An 18,655-nucleotide genomic window follows, 5' to 3' on the forward strand; every position below is an offset into this window, starting at 1 on the left:
GCCTTAGTACGCATGCTCGCTATGACCGTCACAGGAAAGTGGACTGGACCGGTACGCATTGGAAGCGTAACTGGATGACTGTAGTAGAAGCACTTGCACCGCCATTCATGGCAGCATGGACAGAGAGGATTAGCCGCTGACAAGCCGTTTTTCAACAGAATCCATTTGTAGATTATGCCAAGGAAAATAATTATAGATTGAAGAAAGTATCGGTGAAATCAAGACTACTAACATTACTGGAAAGAAATTGCCATGGTGTCGGTAATGAAAATTGGAAATTTAAATCAAAAGATTCGTCGTGCTATTTTTATCATTGCAACGTTATCCGTCTTAGCTATTGTAATCTTGTCAAATCAGACATCATTAATTCATGCTAGTCGTCGTCAACTTTTAACTTTATCCTTACTACGCCATAGTATGGTTGGCTCAGCAACGCAACCAGTTCGAATCAATCAATTTTTAAATAGTAGTGTAGCGGGTGAACGACGTGCCAATATCCCTGTTATATTATTATGGACAAGTTGGTTTGGTGAATCTTGGCCGTATGAAGAAGGTCGATTAGTTTGCGGTAATAAGCAATTGCAATGTGATATAACGCGTGATCAATTTTACTATGATCATAGTAAAGCTGTGGTATTTCATGGTGCTGACTCTGCATGCAGTGATCCAGCTTTTTTCCCTGAAGAACGTTCTACAAATCAAATTTGGGTTTATCATAATATGGAAAATCCAATTATCAGCTTGAATATGGGTGTTCAATTGACTGAACAACACAATGGTATTTTCAACTGGACCATGACCTATTCGCGCGATGCTGATGTTATCATACGTTATGGTGCTATTCTCCATGGCCAACATCGCAACGGCTATGATCCCTATCACAATTATGGCGAGGGTAAAACTCGTCTTGTTGCTTGGGCATCAAGCAAATGCTACGAAGGTAGAACACAATTTGTATATAATTTAAGCCAACATATCGAAGTGGATATGTTTGGTGATTGTGGTACTAGCTATTGTCCTCGTGATGAAGAATGCTGGAGCTATATGGCTAAACATTATAAATTCTACCTAAGTTTCGAGAATAAAATTTGTAAAGATTATGTGACTGAAAAATTCTATCATAATGCTCTATTGCGTGGTCTTGTACCCATTGTCATTGGCGGTGCAAATTACCAAGATCATCATGTCGCTCCACCTGGATCGTATATTGATGCATTGCAATTTAATAACGCTGCTGAATTAGCTAATTATATCCTCAAGGTTAGCAAGGACGATCAATTATATAACAGTTTCTTTCGTTGGAGATCCAATTATACTATTGTTGAATATGATACATTAGATTATTTTTGTGCATTATGCCAACGGCTACATCAAAAAAATACCCATAAAGTTCGTCGAAATTTAAATTCATTTTGGAATGCTGACACAGCCAATTGTCAGCCTTATCCAAGCGCTGATAGTATTCAAGTTAACAGACAATTTCAATACTTTTATCCTAATAAATCCGATTAACCACAGAAATTCCATTATTCGTATAGTAAATAATTCAACTTTATCAAGCAATAAACAGGACATGATAACTGGATGACATCGTATTGTATTGTATTCAACTAACTGTCCCATACGGTAATCATATCCCTCAAGTAATATTTTAGTTTCAAGACGGGGTCAGCATAGCACAATGAAGACGATGGATGCTAGGATATTAGATTGCCATATCTATCAATCATATCTAGACATGAAATCAGTTACGAAAAGCACATGATTATACTTACTGGTAATATAACCAATTGCACTGATGAATTGCAAAGGTATTTTGATGTGCTATTGTATGCCTTATTGGGCTTAATCTAAATACAACAGATACACACTCAATGTATTAACTTGCTAGCTTCTAATAGATGATAGATTGTAAACCTATGTCATATTGTACATAATCATTAAAGAATGTTTGGCTAGGCTTATGTGAATGCAAATTTCATGGTCCTTCGACAAGAAAGTAAAGATGTGCTATAGCTTTGTTGATTTTATAGCGATATCTTTATAATTAAATAATATTATGACTTTTTTTTCGTATCTACTGCATTCCAGTAATTATTGAGATTAAACAGACATGTACTGCAGTATTGATCGCTTTTAATATTTCATCGACAAGCTTGATAAAATATGCTGCTACTATGTGTTCATATACTGAATGAAGTTGTAATTAACTGTAAATTCGCAGATTGATGGTATTTTAGAAAGTTGGTAATGCTAGTTTGCTTGATATGGGATTTTGTTTATGGGAAGGGTGGTTCTGCAGTAATGGTGTAGATTACATCTCTATTATCCACAAAATGGTTGATATAACGACTGGGTTACTTGTTGAGGGCGAACGATAGAATTTATCCAATCCATTAACTCTTGAAAGTTTAGATCGCTCATTGGAATACCACTGTGCCTCTTTAATTTCGATTTAGTTATAAGTTTGGATGAATTTTATCTGCAGTAGGTTTAAGCATGATTTAAGTCTTAAACTATTACTCAGATCAAATTCTTTATTTAATGACTGAATCGGTTGTATTAAGTAACCGTGATAAACATATATTCCTTGTTATTATAATTATTGTTCAGTGAATTTTCTGTACATGCTTTCATTTTAGCGATATAGATATATTTTTATTACGTGATTAGACAATTTACTCTCTTGTTGGCTCCATTTGTTTAACTGGTTCTCTTCAAAGGCTGGACTAATAATTAATTTAGCGTGTGGCTCGGAAAACAAAAGTTGTTGCCGTCTGCCAAATTTTAGAAAATCTTGTTTAATACTTACCAAATTATAATCGTAAATTTATCGTTATTGCTATCTTTAAATTCAAATACCAAGGCTGTCATAATATTTTATTAATGATATACCAAATAATGTATCGTTTGTCTCATAGTGTTGTGTATCTATTTTACTTATAAATACGAAACTGCGTACACAATGATCACAGATAATTGTATCCGGAAATTTTTTAATCAGTTATAATTCTCTAATCTGTTGCAATGTCGGGTAAGAAAACACTATACTTACCGAAGAATCCTTTAGATTATCCTATCTTATAAATTACAATAAAATTTTCATTAATAACTTATAAAATGGACTAACGGTGCGAGTCGAAAATATAATGCAAAAGCGATTTTAGTCTATTTCTCAACTAATTTCTTCTTGAAGCTATTATAATCGTTAAATCATTAACGGATAACAGGAGATGTAACTTCATTGATACTGTTGAAATTATTTCTAGAATATTAACAGATTGTTCGTAAGAAGAATGGCACTATCACTACACTATACATCAGCCACAGGCAAAATTGTAGTGGTTATGAAATTAATTGTTATCTACAAGAATGCTATTTATACGGGTACACAAATTTAATACTTGATAGTAACCCATAATGCATCAGACTTGAGTACCGCCATAGTAGCAGTATAGCATCCAAAGGATGGACGCAAACTTTCGTAATTTTCCTAAGACCACTTGGGATCGATAATGAATTAGTAATTAATCTTATCATCGAATATTAATTAGTACGTGTATGAAGATAAATCGCATACACTGATAGTTATTGATTTTTATGATTCTAAGTAAATCAATATATTTTATCTCACTTGTTAATTCCAGAAATTAGGCAAAGATTTATAAATTAGCGATAGCAATCATTATCGATAGAAATGTAGCTTATTCCGATATCATTCAGCTACATAATTCTACTAATTTTTTTCGTTTTCACATTCTAAAGTGTATTTGGCATCATTAAATCTAAGCTTAATTATTATTTCTGAAATTGATATAAAGCTAAGTCATAAGAGAAAATAAGGGAATGAGGAATGCTACGTGTATGCAGACTCTTGAATTAGTGACAATAGCTAATGTTCGAAATTTTTACTGTAGAAATGAGTTCTACTTAATAATTAATCTCATTGACTTATTTATCTACAATGTTTACTACTAATAGAAAGTAAGGTCATTATCATAAAACAGTTTGTTAATGAAAAAATACATTAAGAAGAAATATGATAGACGATCATGCTGCTAGCAGAATTTTAGATTGATAGAGTATGAAACTATATTGTAATAAGTTTATATCTTAGGATCGAATTTATGTAGTATAGTAAATATTATCATATATTCAAAAAATGTGTGTTAATACACCTTCGGCCTTGCATATTCACCATTCAATTACTGATTTCATTTTTTATTTTATTACTCTATCACGAAATTGACCTTTACCGGTAATTATAATAACGTAAATTTTTATTGAGATCGGGAAGAAAAATATTAGTACCGTATATTACAACTTAATTATCAAATTTGGCAGTTTTTCACAATGATGAATAGATCACAGCGACAGCCACTCATATTAGGATTCTTTATACCGCTAAAGCTGATAACATAGATTACGTAGTAATGAATTAGATTCGGTATTTATTATAGAATTATTCTATAATATTCATGGTTATTTTGATCATCGTATTCCTTTCAATGCATACATGTGAGTGCATTCTCATCAAATTTTTGGCGTGAATCCAAAGCGTTGAAAATTGGACCAAATGGCCAAATTGTTACTATTAGTAAAAATACTGTACATATCATGAAACTAAATGAAATAACTATAATTTATTCATGATTAAAAATCAATTTTTTTTGCCAGATCTGGCTTATTCTGGTATTCTTATTATAGACCTTGTGATTTAGCTCTTGTATGAAATCCAGCCCGAGTAATTGGTCTTCTGATAATATCGACTCTATCTATTTCGTGTTTTACAACGGCACTGTGGACTCTAGGATCACCTGATTCCCTAAGAAGAAAAATTTGAAAATGTTTCAAATGCTTTGCTATTATTGTTAAATAAATAGCCAGTGATATTCATCACTCAAAGCTTAAATTCACTAAGCAAGTAAATGAATATGAGAAAATATTCTAATTCAAATTCTTGTTCAATCCAATCCATTAAATTAATTTACCCTAGCAAAGTTTCATCATAACTTCTACGCATCTTGTTAGCAGATAATTCTTTTTCAGATCGGCTAGTTAATGACGTTGTTGACTGTGTTATAAATCCTTTCTTAAATTTTCTGGTTCTATAATCAGATGCTGTTCTCGGTCTAGTAGTTGGAGCTTTGGGTCTAGTAGGTGTAGGAGGAAGTGGATTAATAGTCTTTTTTGACTCATTACGTGGAGATTCTTCCGATTCGCTCTCCTGTATAGCAGACATCTAGAATAATGCAATATTTTCTTATTAGTAAAATTTTAATCTATGCAATGGTTAACTATACTTCTATAAACCACTTCAATTTGAATGATTTAATTTAAATATACGCAAACTTTTAATTTATAATAGCATTTACCTCAATATTATCGATGCCAAGAGTGACCCTACGGTAGTAAATTCAGCATGAATTAGTATCAATTTTTACTTTCATCTTTATCTTTAAAGATCATTTACAAGTAAATAGAAAAATTTTTATCTTAAATATATAGTTTGTGCACGGAGATAAACTACGGGAATTAAATAGCATCCTACCAAGTGTGCATTAATCAAACGAGCTCAAGTAATCCTACTACGACAATGTTGTGATGCTATTGTACATGTATACTTAGAAAGAAAAGTGGCAGTGAAATCAGTATATGCCCTATACAGATATAATAACTAAAGATATGGAATCTTTGCTAAGTACCTTTCATATTGTGTCTTCCATGCTTTTAATTCGGTTATAACATCTTCTTTACTAATACTGCCACGGCTTTCTTCTTCGTACGTATGTTCCGGATGAAATCCAGTTGTAGATGGAGTAGAACTATACAAGACAGCAGTAGCTGTTTTATAAGATTTAAATGCGTCCATTGATTTTGAGAGAAGGTCCTGCTCGAGTTAACATCAAGGTCCATATACTTTAGTTAAGTCTCGATTTTTATTGTATAGTAAGTATCAGTTTTCACAGATATGTAGTAAAACTGATAACTAAAAATCGATCATTAATTAAGTTACCTTATTTTTCTTTCTTGATCGAAGTGCTCGAACTGGATTTCCACAAATGACTTCGCTAGATCCTGTTATATAATAATAACGCTTACCTATGTAATATTTCCTAATATCTATAATAGTGTTTCACCGACAATAGCTGAATTTACGGTAAAAATGATTTACAATTTTGCAATGGAATTAGCTCTTTTCATATACATAAGCAGGAGTGAATAAATAATAACAACAAATCTTACCATGAGTTAAAGAGCTACTGTTATCATTTTCCATAAGCAGAGTGGATGTTTGATCTGGTTATAGCAGAAGTAGAAATATCAATAAGCGATACCAACAAGAATTTTACTCTTACAGTCTTTAAAGTAACAAATTTGTTTCTAAATCACACCGTAAATATTTACTTTTATGAGTATAACATAATGAATGATATTGCCTACCAAGTGATGATGGCGTTGGAGTGAGCATAGGTGAAACTGATCGAGTCGATGCTACCGATTGTGGCCGACGTAAAATTTGCGATTCGGATTTTAGACGGCCAGAATTTGGCCTCTGGTTTACTGAATAATAATTAAAAATTAATAATTTGTAAATGAACATCGATATTACTAATAAAAGATTTTTGTTCTACTAACAATAGGTATGATTTCACTTCGGTAAATCTATTAAGACTGATTGGCGAGACTGACAACATGAGAGAAAGCTTATTTAATAGCGATATTCTTACTAGGAGGTGTATGTGCCATGTTTTCATATTGCTCTTGATATGATCTATCTTCTATATGTTGCTTTTCATCGACCATATCAAAGGCGATTTGATCAACAGGTTCATTATCGATAAACTTTAGATTGGGTAAAGTTGTTCTAACGGTATTTTTGTAGTTATAATTTTCAATTTCCTACAGTAAATATATTGTATCAAAGTTAAAGATATCGCATAAAATATACTTTGCAAAATCAAGCTACGGCTATATAAAATCCAACGCAGGAAATAGCAGTGATAGTCATTAGCAGTATTTACTTCTTGGCTAGCATTTATATCTGGCGAAAAGCAAACTGGGTTGCCCTCAAGAGTTAATGTTACTAATGCAGGACATAGTGTTAGAAAACCAATCTGCGAAGAGCTATTAACGCCATTCCTATTTTTAATTAAAAAGCAAAAATTTTTTGATAAGAAGTTTAGAAAAAGATACGCTATTAGCTTGAAGCTAGCAGAACTCATCTTTACTTCGATACAAATGTACATGAATTGTTATGATAAATTTTTTCGTTTAGGAAATAACAAAATAATATAACTTATCCTACATATAAGATATTTTTATTTAAATCAAGAAGTTCGTGTGTATGATATTAATGTTTAAAAGTAAAAAAATAATAATGATTTTATACTGATTATTGCAATATTTGAAATTTAACTTACATAACATATCAATAGCTATAAAATAGTAAAATTACCCTTCTAAGTCTAACACTTCAATGTTTTCAAGCATGCTAATTGGACTGATATCATTGATGGTATTGTAGGCTAGATATAGCTCCTGTTCAATTAGTAAAAATCAAAATTAGCCACATAAACAATACAAAATTATATACAATAATACTATAACAGTAAAATTATCGAAAATGAGATCGGAAAACGGGATATTACAAAGTGCTCCTTTCGAAGTAAGTAATATAATGCAGAAGGCATTTGAATTACCTTTAAGGATGATAAACAACTTATTCCATCCACTTCATTTAATTGACAACGAGGCATCCACAATATTTTTAAATTAACTAATGAAGTTCCTAAATCTCTATTGATAGAAATCGAAATTTGTTATCGCTAATGAGAAAACTAATATTCTATATAGGCATATTTAATGATTGAATTCTACTAAATTTAGGACGGTATGACATATGAATATATATATATATATTACCTAACTGATGAAATAATACTGTTGGTTAATTTCAACTCATAAAGATTAGGTAACCATATACCTGTTTCATGGTATGTGCATGAATGAAAAGGAATAGAAACAAGAATATTAATTCACAACAATATTATAATAATTAACTATTACTCAGTTATTTTATAATAACATTATTTTTAATCATTTTGATACTAGTCACGCAATAATATTACAGTAAATCGATTTAAATTACGGACTCATAACATGAAAGTAAAATTAGTAATGATAGAATAATTACCAAAATTTCCTAATGTATTATCTGTTGTGTTAACTCTGATTTCTAAATAGTTTACTTCGCCTAGATTAGTACATCCTGTCAACGATTGCTATTTAGGTTTAAATAACAAGAAAAGGAAGACACCAAAATAGTTTAAATGGATCGTTCATTAAATTATTATACACATAAGAGTAGGTCAAAATATTTAAAACAGAAGTTAAAGCTGATATTGCAGTAGGACTAACTAGCTTTCGAGGGGATAAGTATTCCTCAAATAAGTCGGCATCTTCGTTATCTTTTTGTGATGGCTCAGGATTTTCACGCAATGTTGAATAACTGGTTATTTGAATAAGACGATGAGAATTTGATGGTGCTGTTTCATTTTCAATCTCTTCCGTGGTAAATTCTTCATCCGCTATCCCTCTATTAATTGAATAACTGTAAATAAAGGAAAAAGTAGAGATATATTTAGTATTTTATGGGATTATTTCACAATTAGTACTATCTATTATGTGACCATGCTTATTTGTTGAGTTTCGGTAGATTGTCTATACCATATTTCTGACTCTTTTTAGCTGACGCCAGTCTTAATCAATCAGTCATTTTAAAATCATAGTAGAATATACTAACTAAACGTAATATTTCAACTTAATATATTATACTCAAACAGTGATTGATGTTTACCTTGGAGTGATAACAGCAACAATTATAAAACTGATGACTAATGTACAGAGTGGCAATAGAGCCGATGAGTTGTTGATTTGTATATTTAGTGAAGGTTGTAGTTGAAGTATTCTTTTTCTTACCTTTGGTTGTTATTTGCCTTGGGTTCTGCACATGCCATTGTACTTGGACAAGTAGAAATGCAAGTATATCAGCGATCGTCAATGTAACTGTGAAGAATTGATGTACATAATGAATTTACTATTTAGTCTCTACATGCGTATTTTGATCATTTCTTATCACGTAAGTAATAAGCTGGCTTAACGAATAGATATAAGTTGATGATTTTAGATTTTTTGTAGTATTTGTTAATATATTGATATCTCGTTCTTGATTAATTATTTGTAAATTGCCGTATAGGATAAGAGTTGGTCGACTAATTTTAAGATATAGGATCCAATACGTAATAAGTTAACGTGTTCTTCTATTACTGGATAAAAGGTGGTGCAGCGTACATTTACTTGCGATAGAATAGATTATTAGTATGGATTCACTCAATTTATGTACTGGTAGTGGACATCGTATGGGAAGGGGGAATGGTTGCAATAAACAACCGTTAGTCAGCGTTGATTTATGTCTATGCTATGGCTAAAAGTTATCCAATCTGCAATATAATATATGCCGTAAGAGTATCTCATGCGTGCTTCCGCTAGTTTAGTGCTTCCATTCCCAAGATTCAGGGTAGTCATGGTGAAAAGTCGAGATGCATGCTGGGGTTTATTGCGCATGCGTCTTCAATTCCAATACAATACTATATTTAGTGGTGTCTGTCGTACCATGTTTAGTTCAGTACTGTAGCTTGCATAATCTACTATCCAGTAGATCTACAGTACAGTATACAATACTGGATGTAGCCAACTAGTGGTTTACATTCTGTCGCATAGAAGCCTTCAGATTTTATGCCGCTTGCCGAAAGAGTAAATAAGTTTGGCTTCATTAATAAGCCAAATTCTTCCCTGAATTTTTCAGAGTTGTCTCTGTAGAGATGTACAGAACAGTACTGTACACCAGAGAAGCTAAAATTACCAACTGTACGTATAGTGCACGGTACTGCATAGTATTGACTGTCCTTGGACCACTCAATATTCAATAGTCAATTATCTATGAACTTGTAAATTTCCCATTCGTATGAACAGGTACATATTCTACACAAAGTAATACATTAAAAGATAATTCACAGCTAAATTATCTTACACACTAGATTTCCTACGTATATAAATTTAATATTGGGGTGGATATCTTAAGCACAAGGATTCAAGGTAAAGTTAATGGCACATAATGGTCGATTATGCCATTACTTTTACACTACTATATTCATTTTGAACCAATCAAAAATGATTGGACAACCCAGACAGACAGACAGTAAACGTTTGATGTACGCTGTACACTGTACAGTACTGTACAGCGTATCGTATGTGAGTCTGGGCTGTCTGGCTGACTCATAGTCAGGTCTACACCGTCTACTCATAGTGCAGGTGTGAAAGAGTCACGTGATCAACGGTTGTTTCCCGATTCTGGCTTTTGATTGGCTTATTGGTCTGTTCAATAATTTCAAAAGTAAGTTGGTTTGTTATCATGGTGTGAATGACTGACGTAACACGATCGATCTTGGATTCATACTTTAGCACTTTACAGACGTGCATAACAAGCCACAAGTTAAAAAATTGCAGCTTAGTCTTCGTATTGATTCTGTGAGACAGAACTTGCACTGGCTACTTCAATGATAGGCAACTCCAAAATAGACACTGATTTTCCAATCATCAACAGTTAACCAAGACTGCTAAGTTTTGTTTCATTCACAGGAAATTGAACATTCATTATTTCTATAATCGTTAAAGAAAGCTCATCAACGTCTCAAATTGGCACTATCTTATTTGGCTTCATTACTTTTTCTCATTGAAAGTTGGAAATTGCCAATTGAACCAGGTAAAATCGAGTAAAAAAGGCGCCTAATGTTTTCGTGAGTGACAATTAAAAAATGATTAAATCTTATGGATCAATGTTGATCCAATCTTGTTACAGTCAGGAAGGAAAATTACATCAGGATAAAATCAAATAGTCTTTTAAATTTACATTAGAGGAATTTCTAAATCCATGGCAAGGTTGTACAGAGCAGCCATAACCTGCTTCACCTTGTAGTAAAAATGTCATCCGCTCGTATTGGGGTGACACGTCAGTTACGTCACATACGGGTATTCAAAATTTATCTACTAACATTGATCTTGTTCAATCTATATCTAGATGGAAAACATGGAAGTAAACGAGACTGTGACCACCCCTTTAGTAAATCAAGGTAGGGACTTTCAGAATAAATGATGTCTTTCACTCACTTTAATTGCTTCATTGAACGTTACACGATGATACAATAGTATAAAAATGGACGATACTACTAATGAATTGGAAAGAAATAAAGTTGAAATAATTAACGAATCCAATTTAATGACATGACCATGAATGATTTGCTGACAATTTATTTCCTTGAATATGTTCAAAGCGATATTTTGAGACCTTGATGATTTTTTAACTGTCAAGGGGTTGTTTGGGTGATCTGTTGACCAACATCGAGAGTAGTCTGTTTTTATTTCCAGTGCAGAGAATCACTCTCCTTTGTAGCACACACTTATTCCAACACCCATTCTGCAATAAATTCCAGGATGATTGTTATTAATTTGATTACTTCTTCTAAATCTTTGGTATGCAGATCACTAAATCATACAGTATATGATCATTGATCTATAAGATGTTCTGGATAACTGGTGATAATGATACCTGTTGGGAGATGTAGTACAGAATGAAGTAGTACAATTACTGTAAATGTAGTTACGCAACATCAATAGTCTATTATAACATAGCAGGTCTATTCTAATTTCTAGTACACAGAATCACTCTCCTTTGCAGCACCTCTCTTAATACTAACGCTACCCATTCAGAATAAATGTTATTGGCTTGCTTAACTCATGACAGTCCTTTGCAAGAAGATCACAAATTATACGGTATACCGTATAATCCAAAGATATCCTAGATTCGAAATCTTATTGGATTTTTTCTACATTAAAAGTGATTCATTGCCCGCATTTAGAATAAATAATATAGAAATTATCGCTATATTCATTGAATTTCATCTACGTATAGGCGTTATAGCATTATTATTATTATTCATGTTCCTTTCAGTGTTGGCGTGCACGTATATAAAGCTTCTGCTGTACATACTAGTTTGCACGGAACCTTTAACGTTGTTCTCTATTTTACAATTGCAATACATTTTAATTTTACAAATTATTTTCAATTCCTATTTGTTAGAATCGACAATTCCAGCTGGCAAAAATGTCAACAGTATGATTAGCATGTTTAACTCCTATTCAGCGTCCAAAGAGAATCGTGATAACCCTATCCCTCGTAGAAAATTTGGTGTCGATGCACCAGGATATCAGTCAACTCCTCTTATTAAGAAATATACTGATACTAATCGAAATATGAAAAAGCATAAGAAAATTCTTGCGATATCGAATCTTAACAATATTACTAATGTTACATCGAGTCCTAATGGCAATACTCAAGAAGAAAATTGGAATCATATCGATGAATTTAAAAAAGATCAAAAGTGCGATATGGTAGATGTAGCTACTTCCGAATTTATGTGTTTATCTATGGTTGTCAATTATAATGCGGATGAATCTAGGGTAAGAAGATTACGATCTATCATTAATATAGTCAATGTTTGGCATTCATTTTAGGCTAGATAAAACAAGTATCGATTGAAAATTTACTTCATTACTGATCAACTATCACTCTTTATGTTCGTGTATATTATTAGAATGATTTAACCACAGACATGTTCACCTGTAATAACGAATTTAATACCAGTGACAATATTGAACAATCTGCCCATCTGGAAGATGAGAAGCCAAGTAATTCAAACTGCTTTTCTGCTGTAAACCCTCCGTTGACGGGTGAGGAAGCAGCGAGCGATGATTGCACACAGCAAGATTCCAAAGCATCAGAGGAGGCAAGCGATAATTATAACCAAGATACTAAAAGCGGTGATCCTCAAGGCCCGGGAGATGAAAATATCGACATAGGGAGTATATCCAATTTAACTAATGTCAGTGATAGTAGTGCAATCCAGGAGTATAGCGATGATGGAGATAATGATAATGATTTAGCAAGCAACAAAAAAGTCCCTAGGCAAGACAGTAAAGAAAAATTTTATAATATGCTAATGGCAATATCGCAGGAATATGGCATCAATTCTACTAAGGATGCAAGCCCTATTTTAAATAATTACCCAAAGACAATCGAAGAAGAGGTTATTGAATATTCAATGCAGAATAGCAGCAATGCGCCTAAATCGCAGGTATCTCTGATGGCTAACTCAGAGTGCAGTAGTCCTACTCATCACCAAACTACTAAATCAAGGAATACTAATTACGTAACAGCAACGTCGGTAAATTCCCCTATAGCTGCTCCAGAAATCACACCAGTAAAAATAGGATATGGCGTTGATAGTAACCCTAATATTAATTGTGAAGAATCCCCTGATGCTCGTAGCCAAATAGACGCTCAAAGAGATTCACCTAACACAATGCTCAATTCCTTGTGCGATAACTCTGTAGAAAAAGCTAATCTATATGAGAAAAAACGCCAAGCGATGCATAAACACAAACATCAAAGCTACCGGACATCAACATTTATTAATCCGCCGTCATTATCTGACTGCAATACCAGTAATGAAGAATCTCCATTAGCTAAAACTATTAATAGCGATATAAATGCTTCAATAATGCAGTCCGCTGCATCTCGGCCTGAGGTGAGGAAAAGATTCAATCAGTGTTCACCTCAAGATGAATTAAGTGCTTTACCAGAAACTAATATCGGCAATATTAAGATACAATTAGACTTAGTTAAATCTCCTATACCGGAAGCGCCAACGGCTAATTCAGAAGAATCTCATGTTGTCTATGAAGAATCACGTTATATCGATAATACGCATATGAGTAACCTATCAGCTGGAACTTCGATTTTAAAAAGCTCGAAGCGTTATCGTCGGCTGTTTGGTAAAAAGAAAAACAGATTTGGAGATTCGGTAATGTCGACAAATCATAACGATACTAGTATGGCATCTAATACAAGTATTTTAGGCAAGCGCTTCAAAAAGAAAAAGAAGACTTTAGCTGCTCAACAAAGTACAAAGTTACTAATGTCATTACATGGTGAAGAGTTAAATGATCAAACAGTTCAATCAATGACACTACTGGCTATTCATGATGATGTTGCACAGCAAAAGTTAGCATTAGCTAAAAAGTATCGTAAGGTAGAAGCTGAAGTTTTTCAATCAGAGAGAACATATCAACGTCACCTCAGAGTAATTATTAAGGTTAGTGTTATTTTTTGTACCCAGTATCATAACGAATAATTAGGTATATTTATTAAAGTACATATCAAGATTATTTATCATAACAATTATTTTAAGTATTTGCCTTATATGTGTATCGATCTTGATTAAAATTATCTTATAAATATTAATACAATCTGGTAACATTTACTTTTAATGAATTATTATATCGTTCTTGTAGCATTTTTTGGAGCCATTACGCAATCACGGGTACATTCCTGATGCTGAAATTGATGGTATATTTTCCAATATTGAACAAATTTTACATGTGAATGAAGAATTGTTGAAGAGAATGACGCGGTTTGGTATTGCCGAAGCATTTGCAGCTTTAACTCCTTTTCTAAAGCTTTACTCTCTCTATGCCAGCAATTATGATAGAGCAATCCATTTAATCGTTGTAAGTTAACCTTGCCTTATTGATGAAATTAATTTTGTATGATTAACATTTCCCTTGATGGCTGACGTTGATGCAGTATCTTTTTTATTTAATCAGTGATTTTTGAATATTGTATTGCATTTAGAAATGGGAGAAAATATCGGAAGATTTTGCGTCTTTTAAGAAGTCAAAAGAAAGTGGCAGTATCGTAAAAGGCCAAAAGTTAATGTCTCTGCTTATTATGCCTGTTCAACGTATTCCACGTTATAAACTCCTTTTAGAAGAATTATTAAATCTATCGCGTCCTGGTGATAAGGATTACTTAAAATTAAAACGTAGGTTTGAGCCTAAAGTCTTATTTCAGGATTTAAATTTATCATTAATGTACTATAAACTGGGATGAGAGATTATAATACCTAATGATTTTATTGCTAATTATGCAAATAACATAATAAGAGTCCTACGTTCTATTACATAGAATCAGTTGAAGATATAACTAAAGTTGTCGAGTTTGTTAATGAAAAAATCCGCGAACATCAAGACTACGACAAAGTCATTATGATACAAAATAAGTTTAAAGGGAATTCAGCTCCGAATTTTGTAGCTCCAGGTTTGATACTAATAAGTGAAGATTAGTTTTAATTGATAATTTAGTTACTCACTCTTTCAGTCTTATATTGCAATTTCAATGGATAACAATATAGATGTTGATTGAGTAGCTGCACATTCGCTAAATTTTAAATTGCATTATTCCTTGTGTTGAAAGTTAATGTTAATTTGTAAGTGTAACAGAAATATTTCACTGTTTATTATTTAAAGGCCGAAAATTAATTAAAGAAGGGTCATTGTGGAAGGTACGATTTACTAATCCGATTCAAATTCTCAATAAATACGTAGCACGCCTGTCATTGCTTAGACTATTAATTTATTATTATCTATTTAATTGGTAGCATTTAGATTGTTGACTTTTATAACTATTCAAACTAGACTAATTGTTGGAAAATATCCTTTTTGCAGGTCTGCGGCAAAAAATCGAAGATTAGAATGTTTTTTCTGTTTTCTGATATCTTAGTCTATGCTAGACAAGCCTTTACATTTGGTGCTAATAATTCAATAAGGTACCTGTGTCTTTTTTACTATTTATTTAAAAAGTAAATAGACGGCCCAGTTTGTAAGCTGTAAAAACCTACAGTACAGTTTAAATTTTTCAAAGATACGTAGAAATAACTTCGTTATAGTCTTCAATGTTAATTTTGTTTTTCTTGACATAAAATATTGCGTTTCCACTACAGAAATTATGAGTGTCGTGGAATTTTACCTCTTTCATATTGCTCGATTGTGGAAATATTTGGCGGTAGCGAGAACGCCGATGCTGGTGGCTTGGTTAAATTGACTTGCAAAGGAAAATCGTTTTTACTATATTCAAATGATCGTCTAGAGATTCAAGGATGGAGTAAAGAATTGAAAAATGCGATTAGGTATATTTTGCAATGTATATAGGGTCAATGCATTGATAAGGATGCAATTACCATTATTTCTAACTTTTTTTGTATTTAATTACAGAAACGCACTTGAATCTCGACTGTCGTTAAAAAAGTTGATAGTAGATAGCGATGTGGTAAGAGTTAAGAAGAAGACTACCATCAGTTTACCCCCTAGAAGATTTAGTCTCAGAAGGAAGAGTCGCACTCCTAAAAGAATTAAGGAGGTAGATTATGCAACTCGATGTGTTACCCTAATTATGGTCACTCCTAACATATTGACAATCCTTGCGTTGATGCGATCCATTGATAATTATAATTTTTAATTATATTCTTACAAATAGTACTTATCAGAAAGCTGTATGGACAGCTTATATCCAATGCGAAAAGAACTGATTCCACATCATACACCTAAAGTTGCCAGATACAATAGAGAACGATCAAAAAACTTGGAAACTCAGAAAAGTAATGTTAAATGCGATGCTAATGAAGCACTTTTGACACCAAGTAAAGCCGTTGAAGAGTAAGTTACTATCCAGTAATTATTGAGTTGTCTATAAAATAGTAATATTTAGATTAACCGGAGAATTAGTTGCTGTCACTCAACTGAGATAGATGGGGAATATGACATGAAAAAGCTACCGTATGTGCAGTATAACGAATAAGTATAATTAGTAATTTTATGTTATCCTCAGTAACGACGGGTTAGCCATTTATGCGATCATTTGTAATAAGTATGGGAAGAAAAAATTTTAAGTATGTTGGCTTTTGTATGGTGCGTCTTTGGTTAGGAGCACAGTGTACTGTATTTCGTGTCCATGCATGCTTAGGATTACGATTTCTGAACTGGCTGTACTGTATGGTGTAATTTAGTTGACGCTTTTCCTTACAGAATGTAGACATAGACTTTTTGAAATTTTCTAAGTAATGTAGGTCGTAATAAAAATGACAGTTATCGTACTGGTTTGGATTATGTTCGTAAAGTACTTTTTAAGACATCAGTACTCCCAACCCTACCTTTTACTTCTGAATAACAGTATGTCATTGAAACACCTAAACAACTGCAGGAGCTCTACTAAACCATACAGCTTTTGTCAATACCTTGAATAAATTTGAACGTAGCCATCTAATGTTTTACTAACATTTGGACATTGATTTTTTGCTAGGACATTGGAATTAACACATGATATGTCACTCTACGTACCGAAAAAGAAACCAGAAATAGCACAGTGTATCATTATATAAAATCTACTAGACTATCACGATTGCAAAGTGATAGACAGATATTATCATCTGCTGTATCTGTGAGATAAAATAATGAGATAGAAATATTCTGGCAAGGATAATATTTAATACTAAATTTTTTCTTCTAACTTCAGGCGTATTTAGTTTTAATATTTTGCAATAGTAGTAACATCAGTCGATTACATTATAATCGATTGTAAAGCAATAGCAGCATCTATTACAGACCACCAGACGGATTATAGTAATCGTGCGTCATATAATAGCACCCATATCTGTTCTATTGTATTTGAAATATTTTAAAACGCGAATGTACTAAGTTTCTATTTATTGTGTAAGTGCTATGAAAATGTAGCCACTTCGGATGATTCTGTCACATATTGTCAAGGGCTAATTTTGTTTAAGTCCAACTTAGTTCCTATTAAAAGTAGTTAATATGGCTACAAAGACAACTTTGTTATTAGGTCATAGTTATGGATGTAAATGCCTGATATGCATAGTTAACGGACTACGTATCAATAATTGATACTCGCATTTATCTAAATTATTAGATGATGCGCATAATATACATAACATAACGGTGGTATATTTAGTTAACAGATTGTACACACATCTTAATATGATTTCTTTACGTAATAATTTTATTTTGGGTTATCAAGATAACTGGTGTATTTTATCATGTAAATCTTAATGCAGCTGAGTGTGTGTTCATAATATGTTGATATTTGCACTGAAGTAATAATAAATCAGCTGCGAAATAAGAAATAGATAAATGGCTGCCACGCATAATAATACCTTACGTCTATAATTTAATACAGTTGAGAACGGTCGTCAATTACATCGGCTTAGCCTAGTATCTATCTTTAAAATTCAGACCAGAAGCATGTTTGTATAGAAGAAGTTTCAGCAGTCTTCAAAATTTCTATAGATCTAGTCATTCATCGACAAAGTATTTACTTCGTAGAAGAGAATGCTACGAATTAAGAAAAGACTGCTGATGTTTAGAACTACTGCAAGATTTTGTCTTATACTCACATTTAAGGAGTGATTAAAAATTGTTGATTGAATAAGGTGAATAAAATGGATATAAGAACAAGTACAGTTAACGATGTAAGTTATCGCAAGATCATGAAGGCCTTGATACATTTGTAATTATGCTTATGGCGCGGGAATATTTTACAGTACCCGTAGTAGTAAATCTGTATAAATATATTTCTCTTGTTGATATTATAAAATTCCATGGAATAACGGGATTAAAACGTAAA

At 32.5% G+C, this 18,655-nt stretch overlaps 3 protein-coding genes across 3 annotated transcripts; 2 read left to right on the forward strand and 1 right to left on the reverse strand.

Annotated features, from left to right (window-relative positions):
- Window positions 1–501: 501 nt before the first annotated feature.
- On the forward strand, window positions 502–1,380 carry TRIADDRAFT_3853 (uncharacterized protein; the record flags this gene model as incomplete). The annotated part of the gene is made up of 1 exon (XM_002107734.1): window positions 502–1,380. A coding segment is annotated over one exon (879 nt), but the record flags the coding sequence as incomplete, so codon positions are not given.
- Window positions 1,381–4,701: 3,321 nt separating this feature from the next.
- Window positions 4,702–9,020, reverse strand: TRIADDRAFT_51623 (uncharacterized protein; the record flags this gene model as incomplete). The annotated part of the gene is made up of 15 exons (XM_002108543.1): window positions 4,702–4,825; window positions 4,992–5,242; window positions 5,376–5,403; window positions 5,706–5,890; window positions 6,017–6,078; window positions 6,247–6,300; window positions 6,445–6,564; window positions 6,732–6,903; window positions 7,026–7,143; window positions 7,460–7,542; window positions 7,704–7,800; window positions 7,927–7,987; window positions 8,198–8,285; window positions 8,422–8,614; window positions 8,983–9,020. 15 exons carry the CDS (start codon window positions 9,018–9,020, stop codon window positions 4,702–4,704), a joined length of 1,674 nt encoding a protein of 557 aa, XP_002108579.1.
- Window positions 9,021–11,043: 2,023 nt separating this feature from the next.
- Window positions 11,044–17,182, forward strand: TRIADDRAFT_51624 (uncharacterized protein; the record flags this gene model as incomplete). The annotated part of the gene is made up of 13 exons (XM_002107735.1): window positions 11,044–11,091; window positions 11,141–11,192; window positions 12,200–12,579; window positions 12,714–14,273; window positions 14,473–14,688; window positions 14,813–15,002; window positions 15,146–15,277; window positions 15,487–15,521; window positions 15,685–15,785; window positions 15,960–16,145; window positions 16,231–16,375; window positions 16,493–16,671; window positions 17,101–17,182. The coding sequence occupies 13 exons, from the start codon at window positions 11,044–11,046 to the stop codon at window positions 17,180–17,182; spliced, it is 3,306 nt and encodes a 1,101-aa protein (XP_002107771.1).
- Between the last annotated feature and the right edge of the window lie 1,473 nt (window positions 17,183–18,655).

This window comes from Trichoplax adhaerens, genomic scaffold, assembly GCF_000150275.1.
Source record: "Trichoplax adhaerens TRIADscaffold_1 genomic scaffold, whole genome shotgun sequence".
NCBI lineage: Eukaryota > Metazoa > Placozoa > Uniplacotomia > Trichoplacea > Trichoplacidae > Trichoplax > Trichoplax adhaerens.